The sequence below is a fragment of the Galleria mellonella genome, unplaced genomic scaffold (assembly GCF_026898425.1).
Source record: "Galleria mellonella isolate WM207_F2 unplaced genomic scaffold, CSIRO_AGI_GalMel_v1 utg312, whole genome shotgun sequence".
NCBI classification, from domain to species: domain Eukaryota; kingdom Metazoa; phylum Arthropoda; class Insecta; order Lepidoptera; family Pyralidae; genus Galleria; species Galleria mellonella.
Genome location: NW_026442074.1, coordinates 2,404,694 through 2,419,211, shown reverse-complemented (window position 1 = coordinate 2,419,211; position 14,518 = coordinate 2,404,694). Strand labels below are relative to the sequence as shown.

Sequence of the window (14,518 nt, the reverse complement as noted above, 5' to 3'; positions counted from 1 at the left end):
TATTTTTCTCAATTCATAGTAATCTAGTGTATTATACATATGTTTGATATGTCAATTATTTGTCAATGACAAATTTTACATTAGTAGATTATATATTCGACACAGTTTATGTAGAAAGTATAGTAGCAAGTTGTATCTGAATTTAGTAGGGTTATACGGCCGTAAAACATTTTCTATAAACTAGCCTACTATGATTTGAGAAAAACAGAAATTGATGATCTTTCGTCCTCTTTTTACTAATTATATTTGCATAAGAAGTAAGGAGGCAACTATATGATTTGCAATTTTTATTTTATAATTCCTTCTATGTAATTTCTTGTTCTTAGTAATAAATATAGTTATCCAGTAGACTAATTCTAACTAAGACTGTGCTCTGTACACTGTCAGTGTACAGAGCACAGTAGGAGTATCTAGACGTAATAGCGTTATGATCAGTTATAGATTAAGAACCTGCAATTCTTGATTCTCTAATCTGTGTTGTAAAAGCACTGGGCCTCTAGACAAGTGGCAAGCGAATTCGTCAACAAAATCGACATAGCTAGCGAGTCCGTGAGTTGGAATGAGTCATCCGACGTTACTATCTCATTCTGTCTCATGGACTTGCTAGCGATGTCGTTTCCATCGACGAATTCGCTTGCCATTTGTCTAGAGCGCCAGTATAAAGAACGCTATAGTAGCACTATCTTTCATGACTAGTCGATTTAGTTAACACGTTTTGAAATTGAAGATCTAGAGAGTATTTTTAGATTGAAAAGTGCGTTTAGTGAAAGTTGCGTAAAGTTTCTACGGAAGTTAGGAATACATTTTTTTTTATACAACTTAGAATGGCAAACTAGCTGACGGCCCACCTGATGGAAAGTGGTAACCGTCGCCTATAGACATGAGCAGTACCATGGACAGAACAGAGTATACTGTTTCGCCCATGATACCTCCATGCGTTGCCATTCCTGAGGACTCAGGTGTTATTCCTCTGTACCCAGTAAATTCACGCCATATCCCACCCTTCAAACCGAAACACAGCCATGCAAACACAACTGCTTCACGGTTGAAACACGAATGGGACAGAGGTACCCAAGCAATCGACTTTTGTACAAAGTCTCCCTCTGGTAAATAACATACTCTTCTTTGAACGTGTTTCGTTTTCAATTCAAAGAGTATTCATAACTAAATATAGCAACGTAGTAATTATTTGTCAATATTTAATGTTTCTATTGATTAAATAAAATGCTCTGCTAGTGACTTAAATGTTAATCATAGAATACATTGTATATTAATAACGACAAATGACGAATTTAAAGCTAGTTTCCAGGGGGAACCGCGTGGAGGTCGACTTGATAGGGTATATTGGTAACAATGGGAACTAACCTTTACATTACTAACAATCCCTTCCCCCCGAAAGGGAATTGCTAGTAATGGCGATGTTATTACTAGTAATATGCCTTGTCAGATTGACCTTCACGTAGCCTCCCTTAGAAATTATATTGGTTAATTTTTAGTGAATTCGCTACGATGAGTAAAACGACCTGTCTTTACTCTCCATTTGTATAACCCAGGCAGGGTTTCCAGTATCTTTGACCTGGGGGGAAGAGATTGTTAGTACTGGGGTCCCTCCTTAAAGCAAAAAAAAATGCATTTATTATATTAAAATATTATCAAAATAATGTTTTTTTTTTCCAAATTCGTAAAATTACAAAATAGTGATATTATCGTGATAGTATCGATTGATGTCTAATATCGTCAAATATATGTATTAGAAATCATTTTTGGTCACAGTACAACCAGTGGCGGGCTAAATCCGTCAGAGGCATGAGGCGGGAATGTTGAATAAGGCTCCCAGTTTAAAGAGTTGATGTTACATGTTTTTTTTTTCAGTTCAAATAAAAATCATTTATTGCACGAATATGGGTACATAGATTAGATGAACATATTTCTTAGAAGTCCATTATTCCACATTCTACCGTATCGGCGTGTACAATATAAGATTAATTAAAGTTGTTGTTTAATAATAATTCATAAAAATAAAAACAATGTCAATAATAATAATAAAAATAATAATAAAAAAACTTTTATCAAATAATGCTGTGACGTGAGGCTGAACGCGAATTTTATCGGTATTACAGTTACTTTTTTAGTTTACACTTGTATGTATAAGTATTTATGTTTATTTAGTTAAAATCTTACAAGTAAAATTTTGACTTAAACATACATACAATATGGATGAGGAAAATGGAGGCATTTGGAGAACCCCAGGACCAAAGACCTGTACAGAGTAATTTATTTAAAAGGCTGTCGTACACGTTCACAATTGAAATTTTGTTTACTTATACATATAACAAATAGTATTATTTAGTACGATTGCTGTCTAACCCCTAAAAGAATTAGATGTATTTTCCTCCGACAATTACATTTGGGAGAGAATTCCCTATAATAATGAACAGTTACATAGTTAAAAAAAAGTCGTTGGTTTTGCCTCTAACGAACGATTTAGGAACTAAAATGACTAAATATTATGAATATTATTTTAATAAAATATATATTGCCGAATTGTCTCCAGATAGCAACTGTTTATTTGTTTGTCTTAGAAAAGTAAATTTAGTTAAAGGTGAACCATGTAACGATTTTTTAATAGATTACTACTGTAATAGTATTATATTATCAGTAAATGGCTCGAAACCTGTTGGTGATACTGATGGTTTTTCACTGCATAATTACATTTCTGTTTTGCTAAAGGTAGAGTGGGTGATTATGTAATAATAAGCACGAAACGAGATAGATTTAAATAAATGGCTTTTAAGGCTCGACCTTACTGTCGATGGATCGACAGGTATTTTATATAACAGATATTCTTGGTAACGTATAAAAATTATCGGAAATGTATACATGGGCAATATATGCAATTATATCATTTACAATATAAATAAATAATAACTAGTCTGGCCATAAATACTGTTCCATAGAAACTTTCCTTTTCAACTTTTTAATTATTTTGAATTTGGAAAATGTTTATTATTTTAAAAAGTTCTTTCGATTTCGCGCCATTCCACAAATTTTTTCGTGTTCATTATAAAATTACAATATGGAATGGGGTGTTAAAGAAAATAGGATTGCAGTGATCGCCTTGCACAAAGTGGGTATGCTCTAAACGACACGACGACATTGAGTCTTTTAAAAAATCTTTGAAGCAAGCTGTGGCGAAATTTTCCTTGGAAACAGTGCATAAATCCATAGATTCGTGGCCAGACAGATTAAAGGCCTATATGAAAGCCAAAGGTGGCCATTTCGAATAGAATATTTGTTTATTTTTTGCTGAGACTTTAATAAAATGTAGGTATAAATTTTAGTAATATTACATTACTTTATAAAAAAAAATGCATTTTCATTTGTAACAGGACTTACGGCTGATCTAGGTATAATACAAATATAATAATTGCCGTGTGGTTCCGACATAGAATGGGGCACTTCCTTCTTTTTCGTGGGTCGCAAGAGGCGACTAAGGAAACTTAAGGGTCGAGAAATGGGCCGCGGCGTTCCTCTTAAAACATTGTCAAGGGCTAACTACGGTTGCCAATCCGTCTGCCAAGCATGGCAACTTCTGGTAAAACCACCCCTATGGGAGTGACTGACGTCCAGCAATGGACAATTAACGGCTGATAGAATACGATACGATTTATAATATTATTTCATACATTGCCAGGACGCTCCAGTTATTTTAAACACTAGCTGTATCACGCGGCTTGGCTCACGTGAATCAGTGCATACAGTATCCTAGTGTTAAGATTAGGTACAATATATCCATGTAGGTACCTAGTTTAATTCAAATCTGTTCAGTAATTTCTGTGCCTCTAGTGAGAAAGGGTTCAATTCAAAATGGTCACTTTTCAGGAGAGCCAAAAAACTATTTTAAATAAAGAAAAAAAATTCTGCTGCTTTTATTATTTGCTAATTGAACAAGTCAATGATTGCATTTATAGTAATTTTTTCTCCTCTTTCTTATGAAATTGTCGGTTTTTGTGTAAAACCTATAGTTTTAAAAATAATTCTATTATACCTAATCACACTTAACAAAAATATTAAAATTATGATGTGAAAATAGTTTTAAGTTGAATTAAAACTATTTTATTGAAGTATTGAAGAAAAACAATGTTGTGTATTTTACGCTATAAAAAATAATCGCTATTAAATGGTGTAAAAGGGTTCAAATCGAACTGATTCATTTTACAAAAATAATTTTTGTAAAATATTGTAGTTTTATTTCTAATTATGACTTTTTTACCACAAATATTTTGTTAATTGTAGCCTTTTACATGTTTACTATCTCTATTGTTTTTAAAGATATCGTTACGATTCTTATACCATTCGAAAGAGAAAAATTTGCTTATTTAAAGTAGCCTAAAAAAGAAAAAGGCTATAACTTGAGTTATACCCCTTCTCACTAGAGGCACAGATTTTTGCGTGAAAGAACAACAAACATCTACCCATCCATCGTTACAAACTTTCGCATTTATAACGATAGAATCATTCGAATAGAATTACCTAGGTATTGCATAGAATTCATGAATTATACCTACAGGCTGCCAGCTTTATCTACATATGTTGGTATGCTGTAAAGTCAAACCTAATAACAAGAAATTACATAGGATTGATAAAATTGTCAATTCATAGCAGGTCAGTGTATAGAAAATGTTATACGGCCGTATAACCCTACCAAATTCAGATGCAACCTGCTTGCATACTTTCTACATAAACTATGTCGAATATATAATCTGGTAATGTAAAATTTGTCGTTGATAAATAATTGACATATAAAACATTTTCCTGCTATGAATTGAGAAAAATAGCTACTGATGGTGTATCTTTCGTTCTCTTTTTACTAATTACATTTGCATAAGAAAAAATAAGGCAACCATATGAATTATCATATATTTTATCATTCCTTCTATGTTATTCCTCAGCCAGTACTCTGGCGACGCTTAGCAATATGTTGCTAAGCAACGGTATAATCTGTGAAACTTTCCATAATTCATTTAGTTGGCTAGTATTTTAGAAGAATTATTTTAAGATTTTTGTTAAAGATGAAGAAAATTATGAAGGATTTAGCACCTATAGCCATTCCCCATGGGCCACCCGTTGAATCGGTCGAGGAATATTACAAATCACTGATGGAGAGCGCGAGTATGGTCAAGTATGTTTGTCTGATATTTAGTTTTAGTGTTTACCCAATAATGGAGAGGGCTATGCTCGGAGTCTCTTTGCGTAATATTTTTTTTATACAACTTAGAATGGCAAACAAGCTGACGGCCTACCTGATGGAAAGTGGTAACTGTCGCCTATAGACATGAGCAGTACCATAGACATAATAGAGTATACTGTTTCGCCCACGATATCCCCCATGCGTTGCCATTCCTGAGGACTCGGATGTTATTCCTCTGTACCCTGTAAATTCACGCCATATCCCACCCTTCAAATAGAAACACAGCCATGCAAACACAACTGCTTCACGGTAGAAACACAAATGGGACATAGGTACCCAAGCAATCAACTTTTGTGCAAAGTCTCCCTCTGGTATGTATATATATTATATATATATATATATATATATATATATATATATATATATATATATATATATATATATATATATATATGCCGTATATACATGCAATATGCTAGGACTAACTTTACCTTGTTTTATTTATTACTACTTTATTATTATTCTACTGAAACGCCACCGCCTCTGCCTTGAGGAGGGCGTTGACTGTCACAGTACAGTTTTTAATTAATGTATCTTTTATATGGGGTATGTTCAGCAATGGACAGTTAACGACAGATATGATGATGTTTAGTACGCAAAGTACAAGCTTATGGGGGAGGGATTGTTAGTAGAGGTTAGTCCCCATGATGGGCTAACTGACCTGCCTTTTCATCCTCACCTATCATCCCTCACTGGCGGGGCAGTGTACGCCAGTTACCACTCCATTATCATCCTATAAAAAAAAAAAACTGTCCACTGCTGAATGTAGGCCTTCCCCATGAGGAGGGTTTTGTCAGTAGTTGCCACGCTTGGCAGGCGATTAGGATTTGGAGGTTTGACCAAAACTCCTTAGTTACCTCTTACAAAAGTCTTCTAAGCTTTGTTTAGTTTGGTACTAGATGGCGCTGTGCGTCATGTTCAGCGGTTGTATATTAAGATGTATCAAACAGAAAGTATCCAGTATGGGACGTGGCGCGGCCCACACCTCAAGTATTGATGGAGCAGGCTCGCCGTGACCTGATGGAGGCCGACGAGATGCTCGCCCTCAAGCGGGAGGAAGAGAAGAAGAACAGAGCAGCAATGGACGCCAAGTGGGAAGAGCTGCGCACTAAAGAAATATTACTCAAGGAGTCTTTCATTAGTTTCAATAAGGTTACTAACATGCTTCAAAAATACTTATTCTGTTTTTCAAGATACCCAGAATGGCAAATAAGCTGACGACTCACCTGATGGAAAGTGGTAACCGTTGCCAATAGTTATGAACAGCACCATGTGCATTAAAGGATATACTGTTATGCCCATGGTATTTTCCATGCGTTGCTTTTCCTAAGAACTAAAATGTCATGTTTCTATAACATGTAATTTCATACTGCCATGCCCTGCCTTCCAAAAAGAAACGCAGCGGAGGAAGGGATTGTTAATAATGCGAACTACCGGTCACATTAATAACAAATATACCCTATTAGGTCGAGCTCCACGCGGTGCCATGGAAACCATTGTGCTTAATTCCAGGTGTATTCATCACGTTGGGCTAACTGGCTTACCTTTTCATTCTCACCTATCATCCCTTACTGGTGCCCCGCCAGTGTATACCGATAGCGCAGGCGGGGTTACCATTCCATTATGATCTTTAAAAAAAAACACCGCTATGCGAGCATGACTATTTAACATAGAAACACGAGCGAAATAGAGGTAGGTACTCATGCGCACAGCTTTTGTACAGTCCCACTCTCGTAAACTTCTATGACAAAAGTCTAGGCCCTGGTGACCTGTAATACAGGTATTCTTATACCTATCTCAGGCACCAGTCTCTCACAATTATATTTATAATTTGATTAATATAAGCATTGTATTTCACTGTAATGAATTGAGAAGAGAAACAAAAAAAAAACTTATTAATTAGGGAACTGAGATTTAGATATAATACAAACTTATCGACGTGAATGTATGTAATTGTACAATTTATACAACATTGATTTTAATATTTAAAAAAATCCTACAATAAATCGTACTAAGAGTATTGTAATTTTTATTATTAATTAAATTTTTTTTATACTATGTACTTAGAATGGCAAACAAGCTGACGGCCCACCTGATGGAAAGTGGTAACCGTCGCCTATAGGCCTGAGCAGTGCCATGGACATAACAGAGTATACTGTTTCGCCCATGATACCCCCCATGCGTTGCCATTCCTGAGGACTCAGGTGTCAAATTAATTAATTATTGTTGTGTTGTATTTTATTTTATTTTGAAATTTATTTTGAATTGTACGTATATATGTATGATTATCCTAGTATGTGTATATGTTTATATATTTACCTTTATAGTTGTAAATGTGTAAGTGAATTTATTTTTGCTGCATAAATTATATTGTGATTACATACTTGTTTAACTATGTATATATATATATATATATATATATATATATATATATATATATATATATATATATATATATATATATATATATATATATATATATATATATATATATATATATATATATATATATATATATATATAGTGGTGGGAAATGGCGTGAATTTACTGGGTATAGAGGAATAACACCTGAATCCTCAGGAATGGCAACGCATGGGGGGTATTATGGGCGAAACAGTATACTCTGTTATGTCCATGGTACTGCTCATGTCTATAGGCGACGGTTACCACTTGCCATCAGGTGGGCCGTCAGCTTGCTTGCTATTCTAAGTTGTATAAAAAAAAAGATAACTCTCCAAAAATATGCGTAAAAACTAACGTTTGAACAAAACATTATTGTACTGTATAAATTAAATAACATTGTTAATTCTCTGTAATGTCTATTTACTGAAATAAATTAAAATAAAATAAATAGTTCATCAGAGAAAACCAGGAGAAGCGTGACCGTGCTGAACGCAAAATGGTGGCAGATATGGAGGTGTTGGAACGGAAGACCCGAGAGACGGAGGCGATGCGCCAGAGAGTCGTCGAGATGGAGGAAGTGAAGCGGCTGATGGAGAAACAAGTCAAGGATTATACCATATACGAGGTATACATAGATATATATTTCTATTACTTACAGCACACAAATAATAAGACATAGTCGTAGACAGACATACACAATGTTGTAAACTTCTTCTTAGTTCTTTTATATATTTTATTTTTATTGTATTTTTATACTTAATTTTATATTTTTTTAGTTTTTACAATTGTCTCTTTGCTCTTTGTCGCTTTCGTAGTCTGTCTTCCATAGTTTTCTTTATTGTAGTTATTTTCCTTTAAACACATTGTTTAATTACATCAAATACATCAATATACAGTCCATAATATTTCCCACACACAAGAAAAAAAAAAAAAGAAATAAAAGAATACACAAATAAAAAATATTATATAAACTGTTATCCCTACTCATTATTATATATTTATACATACACACACGCTATATGACGTTTGTATGTCCAGCGGCGGCCTTACCCATTGCGAGGCTCCGGGCGGTAGATCGTAGGTAGGTAGGTAGGTATATTTTAGTGTTGGCAATTTTCGCAATTAAAATGCCTAAATCAGAAAGTTTTCGCGACTTACCACTAAACAAAATGCCATTCACTGGTTGTTTAAAATTTGCTTGGGTTGTTACGCGAGACCCCTACAAAGGCGAGGCCTCGGACAATTGCCCTGTTCGCCACCCCCTAAGGCCGCCGCTGTGTATGTCTGTATATTTGTGGTGGCATCACGCAAAAACTGTTGCATAAAATTGGATACGATTTTCCCAACTGTGTTCCTGAAGGGTTAACTGAAAATCTGGTATATATCTTTATCATAATATTGATTTAGACAAGTGATTTACTTCATTAGCTTTCCTACTTCTGAAACCTACATGTACGAAGTAGCAGGCAAAAAGCTATATATAGTATATGGATTTATATATCAATCCATCTAGTGTTGGTCATAAATCGAGCTTATAAAAAAAATATTATTACGTTCGAAAAACTTCTTGTCAAGTAAATTGGTTTAAATTGGTGTTGCCATAACATAACATACTCGTAGCTACAGGTCGTGGGACAATACTAGACTCGTATCAAAAGTATAATGACATTTTTGAATATATATATATATATATATACAATAATTGAACTGCCGTAAAAATGTCAAAATTTTGAAACTGCTCAAGTACATTTTATTTGCCAAAAAAAAAAAGGAAAATTCATAAATTTTTTTTTCCATCATTATGGCACACAGTGTATCCACCAAAAACAAAGTTTGAGTAAATGTAATTTAGTAAAGGGAGTTTTGGATGACAGAATTTGGGATAAGTAACAGAAAAGCTTTATAATGGATATTGGTAGGTGAAGGACAGATAGCTGAATAGGTATTACGATATATATATATATATATATATATATATATATATATATATATATATATATATATATATATATATATATATATATATATATATATATATATATATATATATGGAAGTATATTAAAGTAAACCAGCCGTGAATATATATTTTATTATTATCATATACAGTGGACGCTGTATATAAGCAACCTCTGTATAAGCAACATTTTTTATATTTTATACACCTTTTTTTCCTGTAAGCAACTTTTCCCAATAAGAAACTTTTTTGGTTTATATGACTTGCTTATATAGAGCGTTCACTGTATTTGCTCCTGAACATAAGCTTCCACCATTAGGTGGGGATGGGGGGGGATTAGTAACCGCAGTTAGGCTTTGGTGATGTTTAAAGAGAGACGCTGCTGCCCTTAGTTCGATCATAAAGTTCTCTTAGTTGCCTCGCCTTGCCACAACCATGCGAAAAGAAATGGTGGCCCACTATATGCTGGGACCACACGGCGAATAAATTAATATACGTGTATTTCCTTATTAATAATTTTCATTTCAGGACTACTTGATGGCGGTCGTGCATAATTATCCCGAGTTTAAGCAACCTCTGGACGTTTTAAACAGATATGAAGCATTAGGTAAGTACCTGTCTTACTAATAGATATATATAGAAGGGGGGGGGAAGGGATTGTTATTAATGCGGACTACCAGCCCCATTGCTAGCAATATACCCTGTCAGGTCGACCTCCATGCGGTTCTCCCTGGAAATCATCGTGCTGGATTCTATATGTATTCATCACAATGGGCCAACTGACCTGCTTTTTCATTCTCACCTTTCATCCCTCACTGGTGCCTCACCAGCGTATACCGTTAGCGCAGGCGGGGTTACCATACCATACCTATACCTATATAATTTAAATATAACCAGAGGAATACTTTGTCGTCGAGGGTTAATAAAATTGTATTTTTTTTTACACTACTTAAAATGGCAAACAATCTGACGGCCTACTTGATGGAAAGTGGTAACCGTTGCCTATAGACATGAACAGTACCATGTACAGTGTGTGTCGTCCATGATACCGTTCATGAGTTCCCATTTTTGGAGGACTATAGTCTACATATATAACCAATAAATTCACTGCCATATCCCACCCTTCAAACCGAAACACAGTCATGCAAACACAACTGCTTCACGGTAGAAACACAAATGGGACAGAGGTGCTCAAGCAAACGACTTTTGTACAAAGTCTCCCTCTGGTAATATACATATACATATATGGGAAATTAATGAGCTCATCGTGTTTTGCCGTTTCCGATATTTGTTTCGACTTCATCCGGAAGTTATGGCGTCTCGCCTCGCATTGAGGCTCACATATATGTATATAGGTATCCAATTAAAAAAATGAACATAAGTTTCAAAAACAAACTTGGTAAGCTTTTCAATAAGTTTTGTTGAAATAGACTTAGTATGCTTTATACACAGCTGCTGCAAAGAACACATTGGCGGAAAGACAGGAGCGGGACCTAGAAATGTTAGAGAACGCACGCCAAGAGATCGCTGCTCTCACCGAAGAGAAGAAGCTATTCATCATGGGCTTAAACAACACGCTTGCCAATCTGAGGGTAATGTCTTTAGTATATTTATTTTTCAGTGCGGTGAGAAGAAGAGGGCATGTTAAAAGAGTGAAAATGGAAAAATAACCAGTGAGAGATGATAAGTGAGGATGAAAGCAGGTCAGTTAGCCCATCATGACGAATTTTACAAGAATTAATCACGATCGTTTCCAGGGAGAACCAGGGAACGACCTGATAGAGAATATTGCTAGTTTGCTAGCAATGGACTGCAAGATCTCATTTATTTATTTATTTATTTATTTAAGGAACACCAACAGCATATTGCATTATAACATATAGGTATAACAACATTAAATACAATACAATATTAATGCACATGCCTATTATAGGTATTCACAGCATTCACTTTAACGTAATTATACAGTGTAAGAAATTTAAGTAAATAACAGAAATAAACATGTAATCTAAGTTGTGAGCAAAATCAGAAAATAAGATTATGAGTAAATTAAATTAAAAAAAATATTAAAAAATATATATATTATGACAATTAGAGTTAATGTTCATAAGATTGTTGTACAAAGTGCTTCAGCAATTTATTCCTGTAGGAATTCGAATTATCGTACACTATATCAATTTCTGGTAATTTGGCATTAATTTCATTGTATGACGCACTAATCCTGGCCAGAGGTTGATGCAGTCCTAGGTTTGTTCTGCAGCGCGGTAAGCTAAATGTTCTAGTTATAGGGTGTCGAGGATAATTTAGAGGTACCGTTAATTGGAGTGAACTCAGTAAATCTGCACAATGAATTTTATTATTGAGAATTTTATGAATAAACATTAAGTCTGCAATCATACGACGCGTCTTAAGAGAGGTAATGTTAAAGAAGGACATTCTCTGACTATAAGGTCGCCTATGCGATATGTTACGGGTTATGTAAGCTAGGTGTCTAGTGAATGCTCGTTGGATATTTTCTATTCTTTGAGATGAAGAGCTGTAGACTGGATTCCAGGAAACAGAGGCAAACTCCAAACGACTACGTACTAAACTGTTATAAAGAATTAATCTAGTTTGCCTCAATTTAAAGCCTTTTAAAGAAGAACATTTAGTAATGAGATCTCACTTCCGTTCCTGGGACTTGGGTTGGACCGTTAGAGTAGCTGGATTATTATAACTGAATGATTTTGAATAAAATTTGGTACCCAGATTTCGGATCTAGAATTACTGATACTTTTTTTTATATCACAGAGGTGGCAAACTAGTATATAGTCTGGTGGTAAACGATCACCATAGCCTATAGACGCCTCCAATACTAGAGGTGATACGTGCGGGATTCCAAACTTAATGAAATTTTAATACATCTTTTCTGAAGAATCCCATACTGTAGTCTCTAGGAAAAACCTCGGCAGGGAGCTCATTTCTCAGTCTGAGCGTTCGCTTGAAGAAATTCCTCTGAAACTGTACTGTACGTGATTATATAGGTTCTAGCGTGTGAGAATAAATTCCCTTTCGATGGTGAGTGGTGCCATCATAAAAAGTAAAAATATACTTTCGTTGGTTACAGTTAGAAAAACGCGTTCAAATAAATAAAATAAATTGTAAAAACATCAACAGTGGCGCTATGACAAAGTGAGGAACCGCGTCATAAAATGGGAGTTGGCTCTCAACCGCCTCAAAGAGACAGCAGCAAAGAAGCATGTGGAACTGTGTCACGTCCGCTCGGCCATCTGGAGCCTCTACACCAAGATCTGCAAGCAGAAGGGGCTGCCCATCGACGTGAAGAGCTCCGACTTCGAACAGCAGCTGGTCGTCATTATGAGGGCGCTGTTGGAGCTGAGGAGAATTTACAGGATCGCTCAGAGAAGATCCAAGGAGAAGTGTGTTTGAACTGTGCTCTTTATCTTTCCTTTCCATCAAAAATTAAAAAAATTAAATTTTAATGTGGATAGGGCAGTGAAATCAGTAGGTATGGAGATATAAGCACACCGTGCTTAGAAATGGTAACGTAGGAGGGGTACCATGGGCGAAACAGTATACTTTGTTATGTACATGGTACTGCTCATGTTTATAGGCGACGGTTACCATTTTCCATCAGGTGGGCCGTCAGCTTGATTATTATTAAAAAGGAACTATCTACAATGTGTATTGGTCCACTGTCACGTTAAAGCTCTAGTATATACTTGTACGGCCTGGCTATCTATTTCCTGTAATTCTATATAAATTTTTAATCTACTGTAAGCAGCAACTCAACAGGCCTACTGTTGAATTTAATATACCAATAATACCAATAAAATCAAATATCTATGATAATTTTGTACTGCACCCATGAAATAACAATTAGGAACTAAGTAAAAATTGGCATCAGTTTGCAATAGTTTGCATTGGCAAGTTGCACTAGTATGCATCTGTCAGAACAATATGGTACCATTATGAGTATTGTAATTCGAGAGTGCGGAATGTTTCAATTCCAATATCAACCTATTGGGGGGAAAGGGATTGTTAGTAATGGAGACTAAAAATCCCATTGCTAGCAATATACCCAACCAGGTCGACCTCCTCGCGGTTGCCCTGGAAACTATCATGGTTAATTCCTGATGAATTCATCATGATGGGCTAACTGGCCTGTTTTCATTCTCATCTATCACCCTTCACTGGTGCTCCGCCAGCGTATTCTGTTTAGCGCAGGCGGGTTTACCATTCCATTTTCATCCACCAAAAAAAAATATCAGTCTATTGGAATTTATTTCAAAAGTAACTCTACAGATTGGTATTTTGCTAAAACCTACAAAGCCGTCAACAGTATTCCACTATTGGGCAAAAGTCTACCCTTTAATATATTTAAAAACAAATTACATTACATATTTTTTTTTTCAGGGACGCGGAATCAATTCATACTGCTTAGTAACATGTTATTAGAACATTATACCAAGGTCAATATATGCATAACGTCTCAACACTGTGGTACAGAAATCTGTAATTCAAGTTTATAAAAATAAAGTTTTAAAATGTATGAAAGCACTTTTCATTATTTTGTATTTGGTAGATTAATAGAATAATGGCTTTTTTTTGTTATATTTTACTTTTTGTATAAAAACTAGCTGACTCGGCAAACGTTGTTTTACCATATATATTATTTCGAGAACTATGCATGAAAATATATCGTACTACAATTATTATATTCGATTGCCATCTTGCAATCCTATTGCGAGAATATATAAATCGCGATTAAAAAACAGGGGTTGATCGTAAAAGCGTGAAAATTTGAATTTGTATGTATTTTTCAATGCTTAATCATAATAAAATAAAAATAAAGTGCAAAAAAATAAAAAAATAATATTTAGGGGTGAGTCACTCTTATCATTGGGGG

The 14,518-nt window shown here is 34.9% G+C and overlaps 1 protein-coding gene across 3 annotated transcripts; it reads left to right on the top strand.

Moving 5' to 3' along the window:
* The first annotated feature begins 2,583 nt into the window (after positions 1-2,583).
* Positions 2,584-14,166, top strand: LOC113515136 (coiled-coil domain-containing protein 42 homolog). 3 transcript variants are annotated; one of them, XM_031908522.2, is made up of 8 exons: positions 2,584-2,602; positions 5,073-5,182; positions 6,202-6,403; positions 8,106-8,279; positions 10,138-10,216; positions 11,062-11,201; positions 12,766-13,028; positions 14,026-14,166. In XM_031908522.2, exons 2-8 carry the CDS (start codon positions 5,073-5,075, stop codon positions 14,051-14,053), a joined length of 996 nt encoding a protein of 331 aa, XP_031764382.2. In that variant the 5' UTR covers positions 2,584-2,602; the 3' UTR covers positions 14,054-14,166. The 3 variants fall into 3 exon arrangements, with proteins under 3 accessions (XP_031764382.2, XP_026755088.2, XP_031764383.2); XM_026899287.3 differs by lacking the exon at positions 2,584-2,602 and adding an exon at positions 2,648-2,730; XM_031908523.2 differs by lacking the exon at positions 2,584-2,602 and adding an exon at positions 2,777-3,324.
* Positions 14,167-14,518: the final 352 nt, after the last annotated feature.